At 42.3% G+C, this 23,610-nt stretch overlaps 1 protein-coding gene across 2 annotated transcripts; it reads left to right on the top strand.

The window, feature by feature from the left end:
- The first annotated feature begins 3,316 nt into the window (after positions 1–3,316).
- crispld1a (cysteine-rich secretory protein LCCL domain containing 1a) lies at positions 3,317–18,148 on the top strand. Of its 2 annotated transcripts, XM_046372001.1 has the most exons (15): positions 3,317–3,637; positions 4,145–4,500; positions 10,439–10,557; positions 11,768–11,900; positions 12,011–12,126; positions 12,352–12,452; positions 12,539–12,730; positions 13,434–13,494; positions 13,584–13,650; positions 13,817–13,947; positions 14,078–14,121; positions 14,242–14,314; positions 14,421–14,496; positions 15,294–15,427; positions 17,103–18,148. In XM_046372001.1, the coding sequence occupies exons 2-15, from the start codon at positions 4,246–4,248 to the stop codon at positions 17,152–17,154; spliced, it is 1,554 nt and encodes a 517-aa protein (XP_046227957.1). In that variant the 5' UTR covers positions 3,317–3,637; positions 4,145–4,245; the 3' UTR covers positions 17,155–18,148. The 2 variants fall into 2 exon arrangements, with proteins under 2 accessions (XP_046227957.1, XP_046227958.1); XM_046372002.1 differs by lacking the exons at positions 3,317–3,637; positions 4,145–4,500 and adding an exon at positions 10,029–10,047.
- The last annotated feature ends 5,462 nt before the right edge of the window (positions 18,149–23,610 follow it).

The following is a 23,610-nucleotide window of genomic DNA, read 5'->3' as shown; positions in this document are numbered from 1 at the left end:
AACACACAGGTAAGGGGGAGGGGGGCTGATGCAAAAAGAATAAAAATGTGAAATATTAAGACAGACAGCAGTAAACAATAGAAGCAATAAAAAAGAAGGGATGATAGAGCTGCTAACACAAGAAGTCCAAGCATGAAATCATTTATACTGCGCTACCAAATAGTATATATTTACTGGCAGGCATTGTAATAAACATTAATCAGAGAACGTGTCTCGTCTGCTACAGATGGCTTGACCTAAATTACCACACTGTAAATCATAAAAATCCCTGAGCAGTTGGTAAATATTTCCTTTATTCACACATTTTCATTTTCATAGTCAGGGTCAGAGACATGCTCAGTCTGCAGCCATAACCTTTCATATTCCAAGCCCATAAAACTTATTCTGAGTGTTTAAAATAATTACATGTTTTATGTATTGACTCATATATTTATGTTATGGAGGCATGTGTACCAATGCGCACGCACACACACACATGTCTAAATGTAGAGCAACATTAATTCTATAGCAGATGAATGAGTGTTTTCGGCAGTGCTTCCCTCCTGGGAGCTGTGGGCAAAGCGAGAGCGTTGCTATTTCAGCTGCGGTGTAAGAGTGTGTGTGTGTGTGTGTGCGTGTGTGTGGTGAGGAGTGGAGGGGGCGTCGGGTGGGACCGCAGAGAGAGGGCCGCTGCTGGAGCTGTGGTCGAGGTCCCTGCTACTGACCCGGGGAGCAGACAGTAAACTCTGGGTTTAAGGAGGCTCAGAATGCGGTGGGTCCCCAGTGTGAGTGTTCTTGTATCACTTTCTGCACATATCCAGAAGTAGGTTAGACAGCAGAGGCGCCTTGCAAGAGAGGGTTTTATAAACATCTTTAGTTGTTCAGCACACACTGATCTGCATCTTAACTGAGAGCAGGGGCACATTCACTCAAGTGCTGTACCTGTAGTCCAGTTTTAGTACTTGCACTTTAACACATTTCCATTTAATGTTACTTTATATATCCAGATTAAATATTACAGTCTAGACTTGACTCAGCATGAGATAACCCATCCATCCATCCATCCATTTTCTATAGCGCTTATCCGTCAGGGTCGTGGGGAAGCTGGAGCCTATCCCAGCTGACTGCGGGTGAGAGGCGGCGTTCACCCTGGACTGGTCGCCAGTCAGTCGCAGGGCCATGAGATAACCTTTGTTGTGATTTGTTGCTATATGAATAAATTGAAATTGAAAGGGAAAATTTTAATTATATCTTTTTCTTCTTTGAGTAATTTGATTATTCAATACAGCACACTGTTAAAAACGAACCCAGTGGTTCCTGCTTGTTTAGCTTGTGACTCTTACCATTAGAAAAGAGTTAAGATGACTATGCGTTGTTAGCAGTCCCATGAGACATTTCCTGTCCATACGTCTCAGATTCTTTGATTTAGACATCTATTTGAAGCCCAAACAGGTCAATTTAACCAGTATTACATATTTGTTGCAAATTTGGGTTGCAGAATCAAGTTTTTTCTTCTTCCATACCCCATACATCATCTCACAATACCTCAGATTTATCTTGTGTCCCAGTGGAGGAGGACCAATCTTTTTGGTTAGGAGCCACTGAATTAAACAAACTGCAAATCAAGGAGCTAAAGCTAGCTCCACCTTGACCAGCTACAACAGTAAAATGTTGCATGTTTACACATGCAACAACAAACTAAAGCTGTAATATAACAATATATCAGTCAGCTGTCGGGTAGTTTTCCTTAAGTAGGGATTGTGAATGTAGGACTTTTACTTGCAGTGTAGTATTTTTACATTGTGGTACTCTTTGTGGCGGTTTTATTTAAATGAGGAGTACTTCCTCTACCCCAAAAATGTAAACCTTATTGTATACATTTATATTTTTATATATTACAGCTTCCAGTGACTATTTTGAATCTGCGGCCTGACACATATTATGAGTCTCACAAAGCTCCAATATATCTGTTATTGAGTGTCAGAACTGTCCATTCTGTCCTTGACTCAACTGATGGGTAAGGGCTAAGGGCCAAAAAATAATAAGCACAGAAACATCAGGGAGTCATGGAAACAAGGGGATTAACTGAAAAAGACAGAGCAAAATCACTGCCGGCACATGGTCGGCTTGGCCCGCGTTTGGTTTATTATGTTTGTCAGGTAAAATACAAGAAGATTGTGTCTCCCTCTGTGGAAAGTAAGTCTGTATGGGGGGGGGGGCAAAGACACAGAGGCCTGGTGATTAGCTACTGTTTCCACATGTGCCACAGCTACCAGTGAAAATGACCAGATGACAAAAGACAAAACCTGCCTGTTTCCATTATGGAATTTGTACTGTGGGGGAAACAGTGACGACAGGTTCAGGGTTTGGAATTAACAGAGCATTGGTTTGTGTTTTAATCCCCCCAAGGAGTCACCTGTGAACAGTTAGACTTGGGAGAATGGGGCTATTTTTGCCGCCAGGCTCCACGGAGGAGGCCGATCTGGTTTAAATTAATGTGTTTTTCACCAAAGCCAGTTACCAGGTAAGACGACAACAGTCAGCCAACAACCTTTATGTTGCTGTTCTGTGGATGAACAGTTGCCACTGAACAGAAATCCTTAAGAAGATACAAATAGTCTGCAGAACAACACTCTTAATATGCATTGAGGACAACAAGGCAGACAGTATGCACAGAACGCATGGCAGAAAAGTTGTGGTAAAGTTTAGTGAGGGGAGAAAAGCATGAAGAAGATGAAGATTGAGCATAATAAGATGCTGGAGATCAAAGCCTGGACTTTGGATGGATTTAACCGTTTAAAAACCAAAATCAAACCAAAATACAATTGTTTTTCAATCAAAGAAAATAGCTTTTTATCTTTTTTCATTACTGATTGTCCCCTTTCACCTCACCAGCTTGTCCATTTTACCTAAACATGTCATGAAGTGATGGTGGGTTCTTGGTGTGTTCACTTTTTCTTGATAATATCTTGTCTTTATGGGAAATCAGCACAACCCCACAACAAGTTCTAAAAGGAACACTTAACGTGGTCTAATGTATTTTTTGGTAGTTTACTCTGTAATCTACCAAAGCGGGTCCAAATTTACCACCGAGTGGTTGTGATGTGCTTTGAAAGATTGTAGAGGCACATTGAAGATCTGTTAAGTACACTTGAAACAGCATTAACTTCGAGCACAGTAAGCAATAAGGGTTTCTTCAGGCATATTAAAGAATTGTCTGTTGTGGTTGGGAAATGCTGACTCTTCTGCTGGACCCCCGACGCACACAGACCCCGACGCGCAGGATCTTGGCACGGACGACTGGGCCAACCTTTTGGAGAGGCGTGGTCAGGGGCGGTACTCTCTAAGGGCAGCCAAGTTGAGGATAAAATGTGGATAAGTGATGCTTTAGCGGCTTTGGTGCAAGAATCCCGAAAGAAGAGAAGAGAGAGCCACTCTCACTGTTTTCCAAGCTTGGTGAAAACGGCTTGAAGCCACCACATCGCGTCTTTCATTTATGTCACATGGCAGCCGGCGTCAGTCATCAGCGCTCCACCTGAGCTCTGCAACTTAGTCTGAAGACGATTTTTTTTTCTTCCTCTTCTTGCTGCTGAAGTTTTCTCACAGCCAGCTCTGTGACAGGAGCTCAAGAAGCGGGCCGCGTTCCAATTCATTAAAGGTAAATTATTTCTAAAGTCTACATTAAATCACAACACTCATTTCTGTTTCCATTCCTCTTCATATTTTCCATTAGGTATTGGCACGTTTAATCAGCCTCTGTCAGCACCGCAGCATGCATACAAAAACACAGTATATAGTGAATGCAGTAACTGCACCATGCATCATTCTGTGCACTTAAGTACATTTATTACAGCTGTACTGCTTAATGTGATTTGAAATGTGTCGTGTATTTTGAACAGCCCCGAAGCTGCCTTTTCGTTTCGTTATTTGGGAAAAAAAAAAGTTTTAGAAGTTCTCTTTCATCCACACTTTCACTCATCACCCTCAGTCTGCCAGCTTACCCCCAGTGAACCTCATGAGGTTACCCTGCGCCAGACTGAGTGTCTGCAAGCAAATGTACTGTCCTCACCAAGTTCAATATTGACTCAGCAAATCTGATACAAAACACCAATTCCAGTCCTTCCAATAATCCTGCTTTGCTCTCTGCTCTTGGCCCCTTTGCCAGCTCACATTGCACACGAAGAAGAGTGTACTTCTGTTTCATCCCATCCGTCCTGCCTCAGCTCGAGAGGGTCACTGCCATCACTACCTGCAGCGCTTACCAGGATGATGCATGTATCTCCACACTGGCTGAGGGGCGTGTCCCTGCTCCTGCTGCTCCAGACGGCCACTTCCATGCCGATGAACTCCACAGTCTTGGAGCAGATTCTGGACAAGTATATGGATGAGGAGGGGGACTGGTGGGAGGCCAAGCATAGGGGGAAGAGGGCCATCACCGACAGTGACGCTCAGCTCATCCTGGACCTGCACAACAAGCTCAGGGGCCAGGTTTACCCTCCTGCTTCCAACATGGAGTACATGGTAGGTGGATGGAGGATTCCCAGAAGGAGTGCATTTACACTTCACTCTGCTTACGTTTGTTAAAACGCTTTGACCGCATTCTGAACTCCCTGAGAGTCTTGTACACTTGTGGACCATATAGCTTAGCGAAGTGACCCAGTCACCAGACTGGCTGGCACTTGTCCCACTTGGCTCACACACGAGCAGCATGCCAGCATCTAAGCACCTTCACACTCGAGCCCCCCACCCCCTTCACACACACACACACATGATTTTGATTGTTTTGCCAGAAGAGAAGAATTCCACCAACTTGCCAATGATCACATTACTACTGCGTTTTTTTGCTGTATTTTTTTAAACTCATACTAAGAGATTTGTTTGACTTTATCCTTTGGCCATCACGTGTGTGTACAGCACCAGATCGCTTTTCACGGTGCAATTAGAATCAGAGCACGGCACCAGGGCTTGTTTTACCAGCTGTCTGCCCCCCACTGAACATACACATACACTTACAGGCACACCACACCTTCTAAAAAATCTGCGCTCCACAGATCTGGAACTTTTCTAAATACACCACTAAATGCGTGGGCCCTGTTTGACCGCCACAGTGCATTGCCACCAACAGCACTTAGGAGGCTAAAAATCAATACAGTGTGCAGAAGGTAATGATGTTTTATCATCCTTTCATCTCTACTTAAAGAACTGCAGAACAAAAGGCAGTATTATTCTATGGTAAAGGCAAATAAACAGTTCCTGCTGGGGGCAATTGCTGCACTGTGTAATTGTATAATTGAGAGGTTGGACTTGAGGACCCCTTGTGTGTGTGTGTGTGTGTGTGTGTGTGTTCATGTACGTGTGCGCCTAGCAGGCTTCTGGTTGAGCCACACTCCAGTGGAGAAATGCTGAGCCAGCAACGCACAGCTCACAGCTTTCTACTGTCTCCTGTTACATTTAGCTATTTTTTTTTTAGCTCCAGGGGCACCCAGGGGTGAAATATGAAGAGGCATGCAACAAGAGGATGTGAGGTGAGAGGAAGAGAGTGAGAGCTAGCAATGAATAAAGTGGGTAAATAAAAAATAGAGGAGTGAAAATGATGGAGGATATTTGCTCACAGAAAGGAAACAGAATGAGGCGCAAAGGGAGGGACAGAAAATAGCAAAAAAGGAGCAAAAATAATTGACAAGAAAGTGAGGAGGGTGAATAAGAGTGAAGCAAGAGGAAATGAGAAAAGAAGGATGGATTTGTTTGAAAAGAGAGAAAAAAGAGACACTGGCTTTTAAGGATATGTGCTGAAATCCTATTTGCAGTTTTGTAAGTTGCCACATCAGGAAGGAAACTGTTCAGGCCACATGTTAAGTGGATTTTCAGTGATTTTTCTGCACTTTATTTCCAAAAAGGGGCTCCATATTTCTCTGGTGTTCCTGTTGTCTGTGTTGAACTGCTGTCACCTTTCAGAAACCTCACAGCTTCACTGTACTGGAAGACTTCATAGACATGCTCCCCTGCTCTCCCCACACACTCATGCATGCAGATACACACAGTAATATCGCCGCACACATACACAGCCATTCGCCCATCAGCTCTGTTATTGTCTGCCACTGTATTAAGCCATAACCCTGCTGACCCTCTGTGGCAATCATCACAGAGACTCAGAGATAACATCAATTCAAATCCCCCCTCTCCTCCCCCTTCATCTGTTTCCTTTTCTTGCCCGCTCTTTCTGCCTCCCTCTCCCTTATCCCTGTGGCTCCGTTCCCATTCTGTCATTATCCAGCACAGAGGCCCAAAAAAATTCCCCGGATAAGCATTCACACTCTGTAGTGATCCACAAAGCTTCAGTGCACCTTCAGTAGGGCGACTACGGTTCTGCCTCTCACTCAAATGTTGACCCACAGGTATAAACAGAGAAGTGTCAGCGTTTGAAGTGCTGCGAGACAAACAGATGGCATCATGGGAGAAGGGGCCCCACCTGCCTTGATGTTTAACTTGCCTTTGCTTGGCTGCAGTCAGGTCTGAGGTGGCAGTGATTGTGGTTTGTGGTTTAAGATAAGGCTGTATTGGCAGGTTTTCTTTTCGAGATGCGTCAGAGATGTGCCGCAAACGTCAGTCGCTTTAATTCACTGCTGGATTGTGTGTCATTGTCCAGTCGGATGGTAATTAAGGGCTAGACAAATAAATTTGCTTTGAATTAGCTTAACCCAATTATGGTAATGTGGAGAAAAAATGTGGAACGGTATTTACACAGCTTAAATGTCCAGAAAAACTGAGTCAAATTAATAATACTGAAATAATTAATTTGTCACAATCAGACTGCAGTCGCCTGGAGCGTAAATCTCTCCATTTCCCCAAGGTATGATCAGCTGGTTTTGCCCCAGAAAATCCACTGGCTTCTCTGGATGTAAAGAGCAGCTGCCCAATACTATAGTTTGAAATAATAAATGTTCTTCATCACTTTCTGTAGCTCCTACAAGTGTTCCAGTCAAGGTCATACATTCCCGTGAAGCCAAAAGAACATTTTTCTAAAATAGCCAAAATGCCATCCTAACGTCACAAAGCTGGAGACTCTCCCAGCCTCAGCCGAACCGGTTGCATCCTGCCCCCTAACATCACAAACAGGAGAGGCAACACGGTGGACCCTTGTGGGAGTCCAGTGCTCACACTGAACCTGCTTGATGCAATACCAAGACTGTAACCGTAGCCTTTGCTCTAAGTGCTTTCAGATCAAATTAGCAAGTTCCAGTGCTCCCACAATTATTCGTGAAGCTTCATGAGGACAGTCCCCTCAAGGCCCGAAGTTTTCCTACTTTGTTCTGTACTCATCGTTGTCCTCAGTCCTGGAAAACACCTGCTGGCTGCAGGTATTTGCCGTAGATCAAATCTAAATCTTAGAATTCTGTGTCCTGTCCAGAATATCTTTTGTGTTTTATGAGTTCCTCAAAGTCTTGCTTTCCATTGTTCATTCACCAACTTATTTTAAACCTTCAGTGGAAACACTTGAAAGTCCCGTGTAGCACGTTCTCTCATACGTGGGTGTTCACTGTTGGGATTCCTGTACTGCAGCTGCAGACCCTTTGGTGTGATGATGATTCTGTGCTGACTCTGGAGTAGCATGAGCCAACAAGACTTCTTCAGCTACTTATTGCTTTCTTTTGTACAACTGTGGTTATGCAGTTATATTTTGTAGCCGGTAGGCTGATATTTTCATGTTGTTTTTACTATTGATAACAGTAATGATCTGACTTCTATTATCTTGTCCAAGATATAATAATATTAGACCAATCAAAATGTTTGGCTTACAGTAAAATTCACTGCCTGACTCACAGCTGACAGCTTCACGTTCACATCAAGCGTACAATAATTGGCTATGCTGTTCTGGTCAAGCTATGTTCCTGTTATAACATGAAAATGGGGGACAATGGTATTCGCTGGTTGACAAAATTCAGATAATAGTCAGCCCCGGGACTGAGTGATGTGAGTTGATGTGGGCTGGAATGCACCACAGCTCCGTATACTACAGGAAATTTTAGTTGTAGTTTGGCCAAGCCATTTAACATACATACACAGTGAAGCACAAAGGACATGCACACATTCCCTGAATGTCATGTATGGTATATTTTATTATTGATCACTTTTCCTACCTTTAATCTTCTTATTAAATCATGACTACACCTCCTCTCACACCATCTTATTGCTTGTTCTTCTCTGTTCTCTGCCAGGTTTATTGTTATCTACTTTTTTTCTCAACTTCACATTCTCCAATTCCCATATCTTTCCCCTGCTTTTTTAGTATTTCTATGCATGCACCATTGATTATGAACAGGAAACCTGAAGGAAGTACCGTTTGGAATGCAACCAGATGACCAAGGAAGAGAGGAAAAAAATCCAGCTGCAAATGAAGTGTGAAACGAAATACACAATGTCATGTGCTCAGTGCTGAAAGACTTTAGCAGGGGAGGTGTTTTTCTTTATGGGCCCCAGCAGAAGTGTGGCTGGTGGATGTGTGTGCGGGGGTCTTGGTTATGAGGCCTACCCTGCTGGGCTAACTGAGTAAACAACAGCAGCTTGACAAGCCGGCTGCACTCCGTAGCAGATTCGACAGCTCAAAAATATGCATCTCGCTCAACGCTCTCTGAGCCTGCTGTCTCTGCAAGTCTGAGGACGATGGATTAAGTTCCTCAGCTGGAGGGGTGCTGCTTATACATATTATTATATAAAACCTGCTTCAAGAACATCACACCATAGTCAGCCACATTCCCTTACAAGAAGTCATAGCCAGCGTTATGGTCGTTTTTGACTTGATCTAATATAGTTGTGGCCAAACCAAATGTTTTCCAACCCATAACCATTCACAAATGGTCAAAAACATTGTGTTGACCCCGCTCAAGCACAGCACGTCCTGTGCTGTGGTTTGCAGATCGTTTTGCAGTTACCACAGCTCAATACAATGTCTTTTAGTCTGCTTATCAGTGTACACATTGATTATTTTTTCTGCAAGGAGGTCATTTGTTTAGAGAAACGAAGGGGGGAATGACTTAGATAAAAGTCAAGGTTGTTCTTCTCTCTCTTCTGTGTTCTGAGGAGGACCAGGCCTCAGCCTCTAAAGTGTTTCTCTTTCAGCTTTGTAAGCTATTGTGTTGAGCAAAAGGGATAACTTGGGATTACAACACAGATTTGACAATACTGGTATTTATTTGCAGCTCGCTGCCAGCAGAGGTCATTTCTGAATGGAGATAGAGTTTCAGGTTAACAAATCTTCAGTCCTGTTTTAGCCCTGGCCCTGTCAGTCATCGTTTGGCCTTATTGTGCAAGACAGAACATGCAAATACAGATGAGGCTGCTGTAACACTCCCTCTGTGCAGGTGTAGAGATGAATGAAACATATACTCCACACCTCCAACTGTTTATTTGCTCTATATGCAAGTTATGTTACATATGACACAACACGCTGTGCCATCACTGCCGAGTCCACCAATATTACATAGGTGGTGTTGATTCCTCTTCTCAACAGCAAGCGGGATTCCCAGAAAGGACTGAGTTAAGAATGAATTTTCAGTGCTGCCAGATATCCTGTTGTTGGGCAGTAAGTGTAAGTGTTTCAGCACTAATGCAGAGAACAGCAGTTGTTTCTGGTGGGGCTGAAAGTGGGTGATGGACACAGGGGAGTTATTTGAGTGTATGTTATTGGATGAGATTTAAGTGAGCATAAGCTATGACTTCCAGGGTCCAACGTGTGAAGTGTAAAAACTTCTAACACCTCCGCTGGTACACTAATGCATGTGCTCACACACAGACACACATTTATGCAGGCTAATTGACTTTCTCGTCAAGACCTGTTACATTAGCTTTCCCACACAGAAGGTGAAAGTGAAGGTGTGCAATTAGAGGAACATACAGTGTCCTTCAGAGGAATTACAGCTGGTGTTATTCTAACTTTTTTTATTCTGGTAAAATGTAGGTCAGCAGAGAGGAAGGACAGTCTTTGCATTCCCAGAAAACCCCAGAATGGGAATATGATCCCTTAGTATCCAACCAGAGCCAAACTTAACTGAGAGGGCAGTTCAGAGAAAGGTATAGTGAAACAAAAGCTTGCACCCAGACATCTCACCAGAGACATATGGAAGGTATTACTAAAGGAAAAACTGCTTTTTTGAATAACACCCAGTCCTATGGGGAGACCCCTCTGGGGAAATTCAGCAATAATAAAAACTAAAAGCTCTTCATACAACAGCAGCAACACATCGACATAGTTCTGCATTTAGTTTGGAGATTGACTAAGCCATAGCAGCTCCTAGTCCGTATGACTTATCATAGCATATGATAAGTAGTTTTCACTGAGTGTTCGTTTGAATACCACCTCACATCACATCACTGAAAGCTGAACAAAGCTGTGAATATCTCCCGTGGCTCATTTCTGTGTCTTATATGCTCATGCTGTTTTTCCATCTCATCTCCCGTGCAGGTGTGGGACACAGAACTGGAGCGTACAGCAGAGGAGTGGGCAGAAACCTGTCTGTGGGAACACGGTCCTGCCGGTCTGCTGCCACAGATCGGACAGAACCTGGGGGCACACTGGGGAAGGTAAACAATGCCTCGGTGCAAGCATGTTGAAATATGTAATGTCTTTAAAGTCAACATCTTTTTTTGCTTGTGACTTCTGAAAAAACATATCTAGTGAGGTTCCCACATTTCAGATGTTTGTGGGTTCTTAACAAGTCCAGCAAAGAGAGATTTAATCTTCTCAGATAGACCCAGAGACCCAGAATTAAAGAAAATTGTTTAAAATTTCACATGAAAGCAAAGATTAGAGGACTGTTTGTAATTTTTTCCAAGTCTGTTTTTCATAATGTTGTTTTTCTTCCTTTCTGACACCTTAATCATTTCTGAACCCCTCAGATTCATCTGGTTACTTCAGTGAGGTTTAGTTTAAAAACCGCTAGATAACTTTTTTATTTATGTATTTATTTATTTGGCAGTAAAGTCCACCATCCATCTACTCATTACTTTTTGTTCATACAGAGGGCATATTAATATGAATTTGCTACATTTATGAAGAAGGCTAAACAATGAGCCTCAAGGATATCTCTCATTAAAGCAAAGTTATATAGCTGACGGCAGCATCTACCTACTTCACCCATGGGCCATAAAACGCAAATGGAATCACACATAGTGCAGACTCTGTTACATGAGCTCATTTGTTGGTTTGTTTGTTCACTCAGTCCCCTGTAGAGCATCTGAAAACAGCACTGCTTCACGTAAGAGACTTTTGTTCCGTATCTAATCATACCCCTTCACAGTCAAGATGTCTGCTTGATTAACTAGCAACACCTGGTGCTAAATCAAGGTCAGTCCTTGGTTACTGCAATTTATTCAGAGAGCACAAATGCTTGATTGCCACCTAGGGGCTTCATGGCATCCTGAACAGGTGTGTTTACGTTGCTGTGGTTACCAGTAGGCACTACAGCTGAGTGCCATGTCAGTTACTTTATTCTGATGTTTTGTTTTTTTATTTTTTATCAAATAAATAAATTATTTCATAGTGTGTAGCCTTAAAGTAAGCATGTTGGCATGCTTGCTATATGTTTTCTCTGTGATTTTGGGAAGGATGTGAAATGTAAAATATGTTCAGTTACTGTATGGGTTAACATGGATATGCATGTGAGTCAGTGAAAGAGGGCTTCCTGTAAGCAGAGAACAGCTTTGATGTTTCAACTCCTACACCTACAGACACACGGGACAATAGAAACAACAGGAACATTGTCATCACAGTTATGCTTACTCATGTCTCCAGGTATCGCCCACCTACGTTCCATGTGCAGGCCTGGTATGATGAAGTGAAAGACTACTCCTTCCCTTACCCTCAGGAGTGTAACCCCTATTGTCCCTTCAGATGTTCCGGGCCAGTGTGCACTCATTACACACAGGTAGCCACATCTGAATTATACAGTTTCTTCAGGATTTGAAAGAGTTTATGGCATTTGATTTAAGGCTTTGTAATCAGTTTTAAAGGGTCTGTCCTATCACCCATTTGCAGCTGGTTTGGGCCACCAGCAGTCGCATCGGCTGTGCCATCAACTTGTGTTACAACATGAATGTGTGGGGACAGATTTGGGCCAAAGCCGTCTATCTTGTCTGCAACTATTCACCAAAGTAAGCACATTTGTTGTCATGTTCCTCCACAGCTGTATGACTGACATACGGGCTGCAAGAGTACAAGAAACTGAAATAGTGCTCTTGTGTTGTTTTTGATGTGACAAAATCGTCTGCTGCTGATTTTGAAAGTTTTGTCACAGATGAAGTTCACAATGGCCACACATTAGCTTAAGTAGTATATGTTCTGCAAAGTAAGCCTTGCTTGCTATGTGTCCTGAACAGGGGAAACTGGTGGGGCCATTCGCCTTACAAACACGGGACCCCGTGCTCAGCCTGTCCTCCCAGCTATGGAGGAGGCTGCAAGGACAACCTCTGCTACAAGGGTATGTGTGGAGAAAAGACAGACAGGGTAAGAAAACCTAAGGAAAAATTAGCTTACTTTGCCATGCTTTTGTGACTTTACTTGAAGGTGACAGTTCCAGCCCCCCGCAAGAGGAAACGGAAGAAAACAACTTCATTGAGCCCGAGGCCCCCCGTGCTCCTCAGAAGCCCTGGTCCAGGGCCTCCAAGCCTGAGCCTCCCAGCCTCCCTGCTCCAGCACCCACCAAGCCCCCCACAGAGGACCTGCAAAAGAATGAAGTGGTCAACACACAGCAGATGTGTAAGCTGCCATTTGCCAACTGTTTATTCTGGATCTAGTTTCATCTCAAAATGTGGGGTATGTGATCTGTTTTAGGGTTGGGAGGTGCACAGAGTGGCAAGAAGTACAGAACAAAAAAAAATAAAAAGAAACTTCTAAAAATTGGGTCAAAACCAGAGAGTTTGCAAATAACTTCCCGCCAAGTGTCGAACGTGCAATAATTGATAAGTGCAAAAAATAGGCCTTGATCGGATATATTTTTCTTGCAATTTATCTTAAATTGCCTTGATGTTCTGGAGCCTTTATCCGTCATCTTCCTGATTAATCTTGACAGTTTCTTAAGTGTACTTAATATTGCAAGTCACTCTTCGGAGCAGGGAGGGGAGGTCTATTTTAGCATGATCCCCAGAGTGTGTTTGCTTTTGGCCAGCTGAGAGGGGTTGAGGGGTGAGAGGGGCTCGCTGTGGTTTTTAAATGGCTTCCTCTCTGCATTGCAATGGGCCTGTGCTTGTAAGCTGAGACACTTCCTCTAGTGTTGCTGACCACCCTGAACCTTGCTGCAGGAATTCTTCCTTTCAGTGCTTAAAGTGTCACGACAATAGTCTTCACTTGGGTTTCACTCAACTCAGGCTTTCAGAAACAGGCCGTCCGCATCAGAGGAGCCAGTTCATGCATGTTGGTTCTTATACAAGCACTGAAAGGCCTTTATGTCCATGTTTTTCAGCTCAGCTTGTGACCTGTGACACCAAGCTTCGAGATCAGTGTAAAGGAACACCTTGTAATAGGTACAGTTTGGATGAAATACGACAAAGATAAGCAACACAAAATGAAGTATACAGTACATTTCTCCTTATTTTCACCCAATAATCTACAGATATGAGTGCCCAGCTGGTTGCCTAGATGCTACAGGAAAAGTAGTTGGGACAGTATACTATGAAATGGTGAGTACACACAAAGTAATCCATGTTAAGTAGTCTGATTGGGTGGGTTCTCTCCCTTCCTGTGTTTCCTGTCAAAGTGCCCTTATCAAACCTTTTTTTATTATGATCGCATCAGCGAAAGGTCTCTAATGTAAGTGATATTGTAAATAACATGCTCTGTTTGCAGCAATCCAGCATCTGCAGAGCTGGTCTACATGCTGGTGTCATAGATAATGATGGAGGGTGGATGGATGTAACAAGACAAGGCAGAAAGGACTACTTCATCAAATCCAACAAGAATGGAGTTCAGTCTGTAGGGTGAGATAACAGCATTACAAGCAATGTTTTCCATCAGTAACATTACTCGATAACACAACTGGTGAAATATACTCACAGTAAGTGAAAATAATTTGGTGTCATGTCGTCATTGTGTGTTTCCTCTTGACAGAAAATATCAAAGTGCTAATTCCTTCACCGTCTCCAGAGTTGCAGGTTAGTCTGACAACAGTGTGACATGCTGATTATAGACGTGTCACTTACTACATTAAATTACTCATTATAAGCTGTGTTGCAACTGTGTTTGATGACACTCGCTGTAATTATGTCTTGCAGTCAAAGCCATCACATGTGAAACCACAGTTGCACAGCTGTGTCCATACCAAAAACCTGCAAAACACTGTCCAAGGTATGAACCCGGTTTTATGTCCGCTGCCAGGTCGGTCTCTTACACAAGTTTTGTTGTCCAGACTTATGTAAGTTCAAGTCATTACATTCAGACGTTCTCTTTTTAGGTTATACTGCCCGAGAAACTGTTTAGAAGAGAATCCTCACATATCCAGAGTAATCGGTACCAGAATATACTCTGATGTAAGTCACTCTTTCAGCAGCTGATTGTGTTAAAAACTGGTTCAGCATGTTGGTGGTGGTGGAGTAGGGATGAACAAATATTACTGAAACTGAACGACTGCACTATCCAAAACACAGGAACTGTGACTTTTTGATAAAGTTAAAAGGTGATGCACCAGCCTAGAATTAATACTCTCTAGACGTAAGGGAGCCTAGCTGGTACAGATAACAGCAAAAAAAGTCACATCTTCATTTTTAGATTTTTTTTCATTGGAAATTAAATACAAAAAAATGAAACTGATGGCAGATATTGCAGTCATATACAGTCATATTTGCTCATTCACTGTCCACCTGCAGTTCACTTGCACTGTCTACCTCACCCACTTGCACTATACTCCACCCTGCACTACCTCACTTTGAACTACCTCCAGTAAAGTATTTATTTCGCTTATTTTATTTTGTGTTACCTTATTCTATTTTATTTTTATTATTTTTTATTTTTTATTTTTTTTATTTTATTTTATTTTATTCTTCAATTATATGTTACTGTTATGTTCTATGTATGCACCAATCACCAAGACAAATTCCTAGTAATGTGAAACCTCTTCACTTACATGGCAATAAAGTCTTTTCTGATTCTGATTCTGATTCATATATATAGTTTTTGCATATCGTTCAGCCCTAACTAAATGAATCACCATTTCTTACATAATGTGTTTGTGAAATGCGAGTCTTTTGTCCACTTTGAGTCTGAAACTTGAAATGTGCTGTCTTTTCATAATTTCTCACGCTTCCTTTGCTCTCGTATGTCTCTATAGAAGTCCAGTATATGCCGAACAGCCGTCCATGCAGGAGTGATCAGGAATGACGTGGGTGGTTACATTGATGTGATGCCAGTGGACAAACGGAAACACTACATCGCTTCATACCAGAATGGCATTTTCTCGGAGAGGTACGACCACACTGAAAATGTTTGTGTCGAGGATAACAAAACTTCACATCCATTGTAACAGCACTGAAGACAGCGGTACCTTATATTTGTAGAAACAGCAATTAACTTTAACAAAGGATAATAAAGATAAAACAAAAACAAAGTGCGACAAACACATACAAAACAGACCAGAGATGGTACAGTCTAACTGTCAAGGAATGAACTGTTGAATGAGATTACTGATACTAGTCTGCATCCTGTCTCACAACTTGTTTGGAAAGAGAAGGGGTTAATTTGTTAATTTGCAGGGAGGACGGATGAGAAAATCAATGGCTCTCAGGTAGAGAGATATTTATTCACTCTGCCCTCCCATGTGGACTTAATCTTTTCAGGATGCAGGCAGTTTGTTACATCTGTCCTGCAGTGTGCATGGGAGGGTGATTAGCATGCATCCAGTTCGAAACAATTAGTTGCTTGGCAGTTATTGCAGAGAAGGTGAGAGTATCTTAATGTCGTTCTTGGAAGGGTTTGTTTTTTTTTTGGTAGTAAGTCAGAAAGTGAGGGCAGTGAGTAGACAAGCTTATGAAGTTCAACATCAGAAAAAGAAAAAATAAGGAAACAATCAAATAAGAATGCAAAGCAATGAAAAGCCAAAGCTTATGCACTGAGGAAGAGGTATCCTATAACAAAGAGGATCACTGTAAGGTAAAAGTTTATACCATTTGAAGCTTAATTCAACCAATATGTTGTGTTTAACTAAAAGTTTGGACAAGGTTGTCGAAAGTGTGTGTGGATGTCAAAGTGGATTCTGTGTAAGACGTTTTCATAACATGAAATAACATGATCATTTGGTGAGTCTGAATTGTTTCTGGCAGGATGGAATTAAACTTATGAGCCAAGACTTTATAGACGAGCCTGCCTCTTATTCTCACTGTCAGGTAGATGTTTGTCACCATCTTCCTACATAGTGAGCCCTCAGTGGCTGAAATGAAATAACATTTAGGTCACAACATGGAAGAGAGCTTGTGATTGCTACGAAAGCAAGAGCACATGTTGAAACAGTGGTGTACCACTTTACAACAGCATTAAGGTTACAGGTCAGTACCAGCCTCTGTTTAAAGCTGGTGACCCACATACTGTTTGGTCTGGTCTTTTTTTGTTGTTGTTGTTGTTTTGAGATATGAAATCGCACATACATTGGGTTATTCTGTGGTCTGCAGAATAGCTGTTGTTAGCATGAGTTGTGTAGACCACACACACACACACACAGTCTCATTTATTCTATGTTCTTTTCCTCTCCTTTTCTGCCCTCTTCCTTTCCTCCTTTGTCTCTCTCCACCACATTTATCTTTGTCACTCAGCTGAGATGCTTGACGTCTGTTAGTATCTGCCCATCATTTATCTGTCTCCTTTAACTTCACAACATGTCTGTCTTTGTTGGATTAACACGTGAAGTCCCCCGTGTTTATGTAAAAATGGGTGGTTTATCTGTTTTCACAGGGAGCTTCAGCCTCTATCTGTTTGTGGCCTATCTGTCATCAGAGTGTCAGACGACACACTGACGTGGACATTTCTCCGTAAAACCCGAATATGTTTGTGTGTGCATGTCATCCATGTCTCTCTGCGAAAGACTGGGACATGTTTTGTATCTGACACCCAGACTGACTCTCCCTCTTGTTTCTCTCTCGCTCTCCAGCCTTCAAAACCCTCCCGGAGGGAAGGCGTTCCGGGTGTTCGCTGTGATTTGAGTGCCCCAGAGGGCGGCTTCACCAAACAGAAAGCGCACTCGGGTTGTTGAATAGGCGGTAATCAAGCCCTGTTGTCAAACTCGATGACTGAAATGTTTCTGGCTTTGCTACACTTCAAGGGTTAGAGGTCGTCTCCATGACAGCGTAAACCCGGCAACAAAAACTTGACACGTACACAAGGAGAAACTGTCAGGACTCACTCGCTCTCATTCTGCCGTCTTTGGCAAGAACTTTTATGAACTGTAAATATCTCCAAATATTTTGTTGTAAAAAAATGTGTTAATAATATTACACTTGTTTTGTCTTTGTGCCATTTCCTTGCCGTTTTTTAACAGACAGCTGTGTATGAGTACTGATTCTAGAAATCCTCTGATACAACATTATAATGGCACTTAAGGATGAATATCATTTTTTTTCATGTATTACATCTGGCACATGTTTACTGGTGCTCTGGAGAGGTTTCTTGTCATATTTTGTATTTTGTAATGTTAGGGGAACAAATTTCTATGCATTTATTTTTATATGATTATGCATTATATCGGTATGATTTATAAAAGGATGCTGCTATATATATATATACATACATATATATATATATATATATTGTTTTTGTATCATTATTATAATTGCCAGTGTGATGGGTTTTGCTTGTTTGGTTATTATTCCAGATAATGTGGTTTAGTTAAAACTCCCTGCAGGTCGGGAAGTAGGCTCATGTTATTTTCTAAGAAAGAGAAACAAAACCATGTGCCCAACTTCATCATGCATCGCAGTCTACTTATACGTTGCTACCCCAAAGATGTTTTCAGGTCATGTTTATTCATCTCCCCCACAACACAACGCCTCTAACACTACGCGGTAACAGTTTTATTTCATACAGTGTGTAGGAGAATGATGATTTCAAATCAACAAATATATTTGTTCATATTCTACCAGCTCTCAGCTTTCTTATCGGTCAATATCATTGACAATTAAAAGTATTTTTGTCACTGTTTCTCTGTGCATTATTTGTATTTTCCTACCTCAAGATGTTAGGAAAAGTCCATTTTACAATAAAATATTACAACCACCACAGTTCTCTTTCACTAAAAGTCGGTATGACATTTCTCAGATACTTTTGCAAGGACATTTACATACAAAACTGTCTATGACAGAATATATGATTGAGTTTTATTATCAAATGCTTCGTGACTCAACCTGCCTTTCAAATGAAAGCATCAGTGGTGATTTATTACAATAAATATTTGACAGCACTTCATGTGAGCCGCTGCTCCAAGACGGGCATTTCCATGAAATGTACAGTTTTTTCTTAGAAATATTTCCTTCAAACCTATGTTAGTATTGGATTTCGTGCTGTACATCTGTGGTGGCTGTGGTGGTAGGGCGGCGCTTCTTCTAAGTTTTTCTTGTAAGTACCACGATCATAACTCAGATACATGTTTACTTGTGCTGATTTATTCCAGACAACACGCTGTCTCAGATTCATTTCACATCAGGCGGAGTCAAAATCCATGATGGCTAATTTGAAGTTTCAGACTTTGACAGGAAATTTTCTCTGAATGATCTACAAATGAAAAAGGCACATGTAATATGCATTAAATGATCAAATATTGAGACTCTGAAACTGGGAAGCCATGTTCATTTGATAGGGGTCATAAAGCCCTCATTATGAAAACCTCACTGGCAATGAGTTGTCTCACATTTGCTCTAAGTCAGAAAATAAATATGCAGATCCAAAATAACAAAGATCAAAGTACCTCAGGGAGAGGTAGGTTTTGTAGGTTGGATGGAGATTGAATCCAATCCCGCACATTTCCAGATCCATCCTGCACAACATCTCAGGACGTCTCAGGAAAGTCTCTCAGGATGTGGCACCGCCTCCTTCTCAGTATCTATACCAGTTGTTCATTCAAACCCCAGAGAGCGGAAGCGTTTGATTTTAAATGTACCAGCTTTCCTGCTAGAGTTTGTCACCAGGGAGCAGAGTCGTCACTCCTCATTTGCTTCTGAGCAGCAATGGGGCGAAATGACCAGTCTGTAATGGGTTCCACCATATCCATGTCTGACAGTGTTATGATGTCTGGAGCGCTGCAATAGGCTATGACTCAAGCTGCCAGTCTTTGTTATTCCCCAGACAAGTGCCACTAAATCTTACATGATGGGTTGAATGTACAGCTACTGGCCTGGTGACACCAATGTGAAACAATATATGTGCAGTCTTGTTTAATGAGTTTTCTCGCGGTTTTATGGGTGTACGTGTAGAGTAATTACAGTTGCACATGTGGGAGAGTACATGTTACATGCACACTGGCCCTCACAACATGTGGAAAACAGTTTATTGTTGGTGAATCAGGAAAAAGGAGCCACCTGTGTGTGTGTGTGCATGCACTCATACACTCACATGACACACAGTGCTTGATTAAACTGAATCTCCAGTGATTGGCTGAGGTCTGCAGGAGAAGAGACTGCAGAGTGATTGATAGGCTGACCATGTGGACCCCATGTCCTGTGAGAGAACAGAGAGGCATACATCAGACAGGTGTCAAAATTCACAGCGGGATGTGGTGATAGGTGACGTTCAGGGGCTCTGAAGAATGAAAGGCAAGAGGACGACGAGGATACAGAAAGGGAGAAAGTGGGAGGGATGGAGGAGGAGAGGGCAGAGAAATAACCTGAAGGCTAGAGGAAACAGTGTGAACTTTCAATTCTCTGACTTCATCATAAGAATGACATTGGGATACCATCTGCATAATTTTCTTTTAACTTTAAGAGTTCATACAAACAAGACAAAATTTGGATGCCGTAAAATAAAGATTTGCAGGAGCACTTTTCTAACATAGCGGGACCCTGTTAGTTAAAAACAAATGCTGCACGACTTCACATAATTAAGGTGATGTGCAACACATCGGTTGATGGTGATTAATTGTTGTGCGGCTTCACTTGACCCACCAGACAGACGAGGGTGCATTAGGAGCAAACTGACTGACTGACTGAGAGACAGCCATAGGCCCATTAGGACCGAGGAGACTGAGTGCAGTGAAGACAGATGGGATGAAAGACAAGCTTGCAGCTAGCAGGGTCTGCATGGTGCCACCAGTGTTTTCAGACTGTCGTTTAAAATAAGGAAAGCCATTAATAACCTCCTCACTGTGCTCTGCTCAGCTGCAGTCTGGCGCTCCTTGCAGAGCTAAATGTGGTGCTGCGTGGCAGCAGACTGGCAGACTGTGTCAAAGAGTCCGTATACACCTGACAGGAGGGAAAGTATGTGCATCCACATTTGTTTGTGCCTCATATGTGTGTGCGCACATGCTGTATATTTGGGTTTAATTGTATTTTTTTCTCTCACTCATTTGTTTGTTTATTTTGCTGTGTATGTGCCACCGATCCTACCATAGTTGGATGCGAATCAGATAACAGTGATGCAGTCAGGGAAGCCGTCAGCACCGAGGTGAAAAGCTATGGTTGCCAGTGGTAAAGACTGTGTTCCTTCTTGTCAAACCTTTACTTTGGCAGATGAACAAAACATAAAATTTGACAGGGAGTGGGTTTATTTTCCCCTCATGATCCAAAAATATTACATGTACATAGCCACACTGTGAATGTGTTTTTGCAAAGATGGAGTGGGTACTTGTGGAGAAGAGAAAAAAAAGCCTTTCCTGAGTGGCAAGGTGACTCATACTATAATTATTGAGTTATTTTAGGCGTCCGTGCTTTTAAAACAACCCTCTGACAAATGTGAGACATTTGATTTATAATAACCATTCACAACCAACCGGCTCTCCAGTGACTAATCTTCAAACTACTTGACTGAAGCTGAAGATTTTATACATGTTGAAATTGGTGCTCAAGTACATTTAGTTATACTGAAATACCTGATATTTAAATTGGTACTTTACATGTGCCAGTCAGGGGCCAACAACAGATGCCTGCATGGTTCTTCCTGCAACTGCTCCACAATTAAACCTCACCGCAAAAGGTTGTCTCCAAATCTGTGTCAAAGATCTCTGTCCAGGCCTCTCAAAATGCAAAGAAATATGTCACATGGTTTGCTTATTGGACGGTTTTACTGAGGTATGAGCCGCGTGACCTAATACTGTCAAACCAGTCGTTAACTTCACGTGAATTCTTATGGTATGCTGGTATAATCCGTAATGTGAGCCTCAGTGGCGCACACACTGAATCCTGGTACGACACGGTACCATTGGAGAGACACAACTCAGACGCGGCCAGCGTGTTTTACTGGGTTAATTGAAAGGAGGCTTTCACAGATCAGATATTCCCACTTTTTTCAGCCCAACACAAATAAATCTCCCCTCAAGAGAAAAAGATGTCTTTGTTTGGTTAGAAAATGAAGAAACGTGAGTTTTTCATCATGTGAGATTATCTTATTCATGTATACTCAGGTGATTAAACCCAATAAAGAATATCTGGCAAAGTTACTCCTTACAGATTATGCTAAACACAATAATGTGCATCTTCATACTGCTGGCTGCTACTGTTGTGCTGTCTCTCACTGTCTTTCTCCCTCACCTCACAGACATCTCTGAATGCACACTATGATGAAGGTACATTCATCTTACTTGTGTCGTGACAGGCAGGACTGCAGCCGTATCTTAAATGCTTTTACTACCAACGAAAACAACTGCACATCAGATGGTTAATCGTCAGCTATTTGCACCAATAAGACACTAATACTGACATTTGTTCCTGGGTAAATGGGTGTCAGAGAATTGCTTTTATACTCTGGATGCAGATGTGGACCACATGTAAAAAAGCCTTTCCTAAAACAAGCACTGTGGAATAGGGAAAGTTGTGCTTATGGTACCTCTCCCGGAGGGGCTGGCTGCCTCCCAGACTGCCTCTACCCCTCAGAATAAATAATGACAAGTCCACATCATGTGGACACTTACAAAAACCAATTCACATCTGTAAATCTTATTGCCTGGACCAAATCTTAAGCCAGCCATCAATTAATCAATGTTTCATAGCTGTCTTCCTTGTACAGCGCTCATTCCTATAAGGAAGCTGGGGCAGAGGTTTCCTGTTTGTCCTCCAGATGTTTGTCGGTTGAGATTGCGTTAATGATAACACTAATAACAAAACTATAGCGCAGGAATGTGGCATAAACACATTCACACACAAAGCCATGGATAATAGAGGAAACGGATCGAGTTCAAAGAAGCCTGCTTATCCGAGAAGCGATCAGACGACCTGCGTGTAAAACAAACACTTGTTTGCAACTGCAAGGAAAACAAATGTTGAGGAAGAACTGAAACATAGTATAAGACGCCTGGCAAGACAACAAGGAACAGCCTGAAAGGCTACATACAGGACAGTTCGGGGTCATGGTCAAACAATAAAGCAGGCAGGCAGATGGGCGCACACACTCCTTTGCAGCCAGTCATAATACAAGAAAGAGGAAGTAGGAGAGTTTCGGGCCAAGGCCTGGAGGGCCCAGGGGTAATGGAAGAAGAGCACAGCATGAAGGAGTCATGAAAAAGTCATGAAAAAAGTCATGAAAAACTACTGTTCGTAGTAAGCTACATCAAAAGGCATCCCAGAATAAGTTTGTTTTCAAGTTTTCGTACGAGTCAGCAAAAATGATTCCTTTTGTAGCTGCCTGCAACACGTGGCCCAGTACATAGACTTGTGAGCAGCGGGCAACACACCAAAGACAATTCTGTGACAGAAGTGTACTCGTGTATTTATATTGGGATCACGGTCTGGGAGCACAGAGTGCAAAATATAAAGAACTGCAACAAATCAGGCACCAAAGATGGGCCGCAAAAGCACGGAGGAGGCTGTCCCCGGACTCTGACGTCATCGCTGACCTTTCATGTATTTACAGAGGAGGTTTGATTTCCACTCTTTTCCATGCTCACACATGAGCCGTTGTGAAGCAGGTCCTGGAGGTAAAAGAGTGGCTTTGTCCCGACCTGGATGGTGAGCGCTGGAGTCATGTGCTCCTGCCAGTCCCGAAGAAGGGCCCACAAGCCACTGCCATTGAGAAAAGCACAAGCATCACCTGTTTTATATTAAATCTGTCAGATTAAATAAGGAAAGCCAATAACCTGCAGCTCTCAAGGTGCAGTTAAAGTTGTTTTCAAACCGAGCTGAGGGACAGGACAGACACGTTTTGCAAAGAAAAGAAGGAATTTGATGCAGAATCACATTAAGTACGATGCAGAGTGATAAAGATGTCTTTTTCTGCATTTCAAGCAAACCCAAGGCATCTTTTCTGTTTGGTTTCTGTTTGGGCCAATACAAGGATTTAAACTGAACATGACAAATCGCTTGCATTGTGACTGGTTTTTGTTTGATATGTATTGTTTATACAACTTGTTGCTCCACAACAAGCATAAAGATCTCATTATCATACAGTCGAAACATGAAAACATTTAAACAGTCCTTTCAAAGGCCTCCTCCTATGGCAGCATACAATGTTGCCCTCTACAG

The sequence above is a fragment of the Scatophagus argus genome, chromosome 18, assembly GCF_020382885.2.
Source record: "Scatophagus argus isolate fScaArg1 chromosome 18, fScaArg1.pri, whole genome shotgun sequence".
In the NCBI taxonomy this organism is placed as follows: Eukaryota; Metazoa; Chordata; class Actinopteri; family Scatophagidae; genus Scatophagus; species Scatophagus argus.
The sequence above is the reverse complement of the archived record's forward strand: the minus strand, read 5'-3'. Positions and strand labels throughout refer to the sequence as shown.

Bases quoted from the DNA above. Each gene is read 5' to 3' on its own strand.
- crispld1a (XM_046372001.1), top strand. From the start codon at position 4,246: ATGATGCATGTATCTCCACACTGGCTGAGGGGCGTGTCCCTGCTCCTG. The intron at 10,558-11,767 runs GTAAACAATGCC...TCATGTCTCCAG, and splicing joins CTGGGGGCACACTGGGGAAG to GTATCGCCCACCTACGTTCC. The intron at 14,497-15,293 runs GTAAGTCACTCT...ATGTCTCTATAG, and splicing joins GTACCAGAATATACTCTGAT to AAGTCCAGTATATGCCGAAC.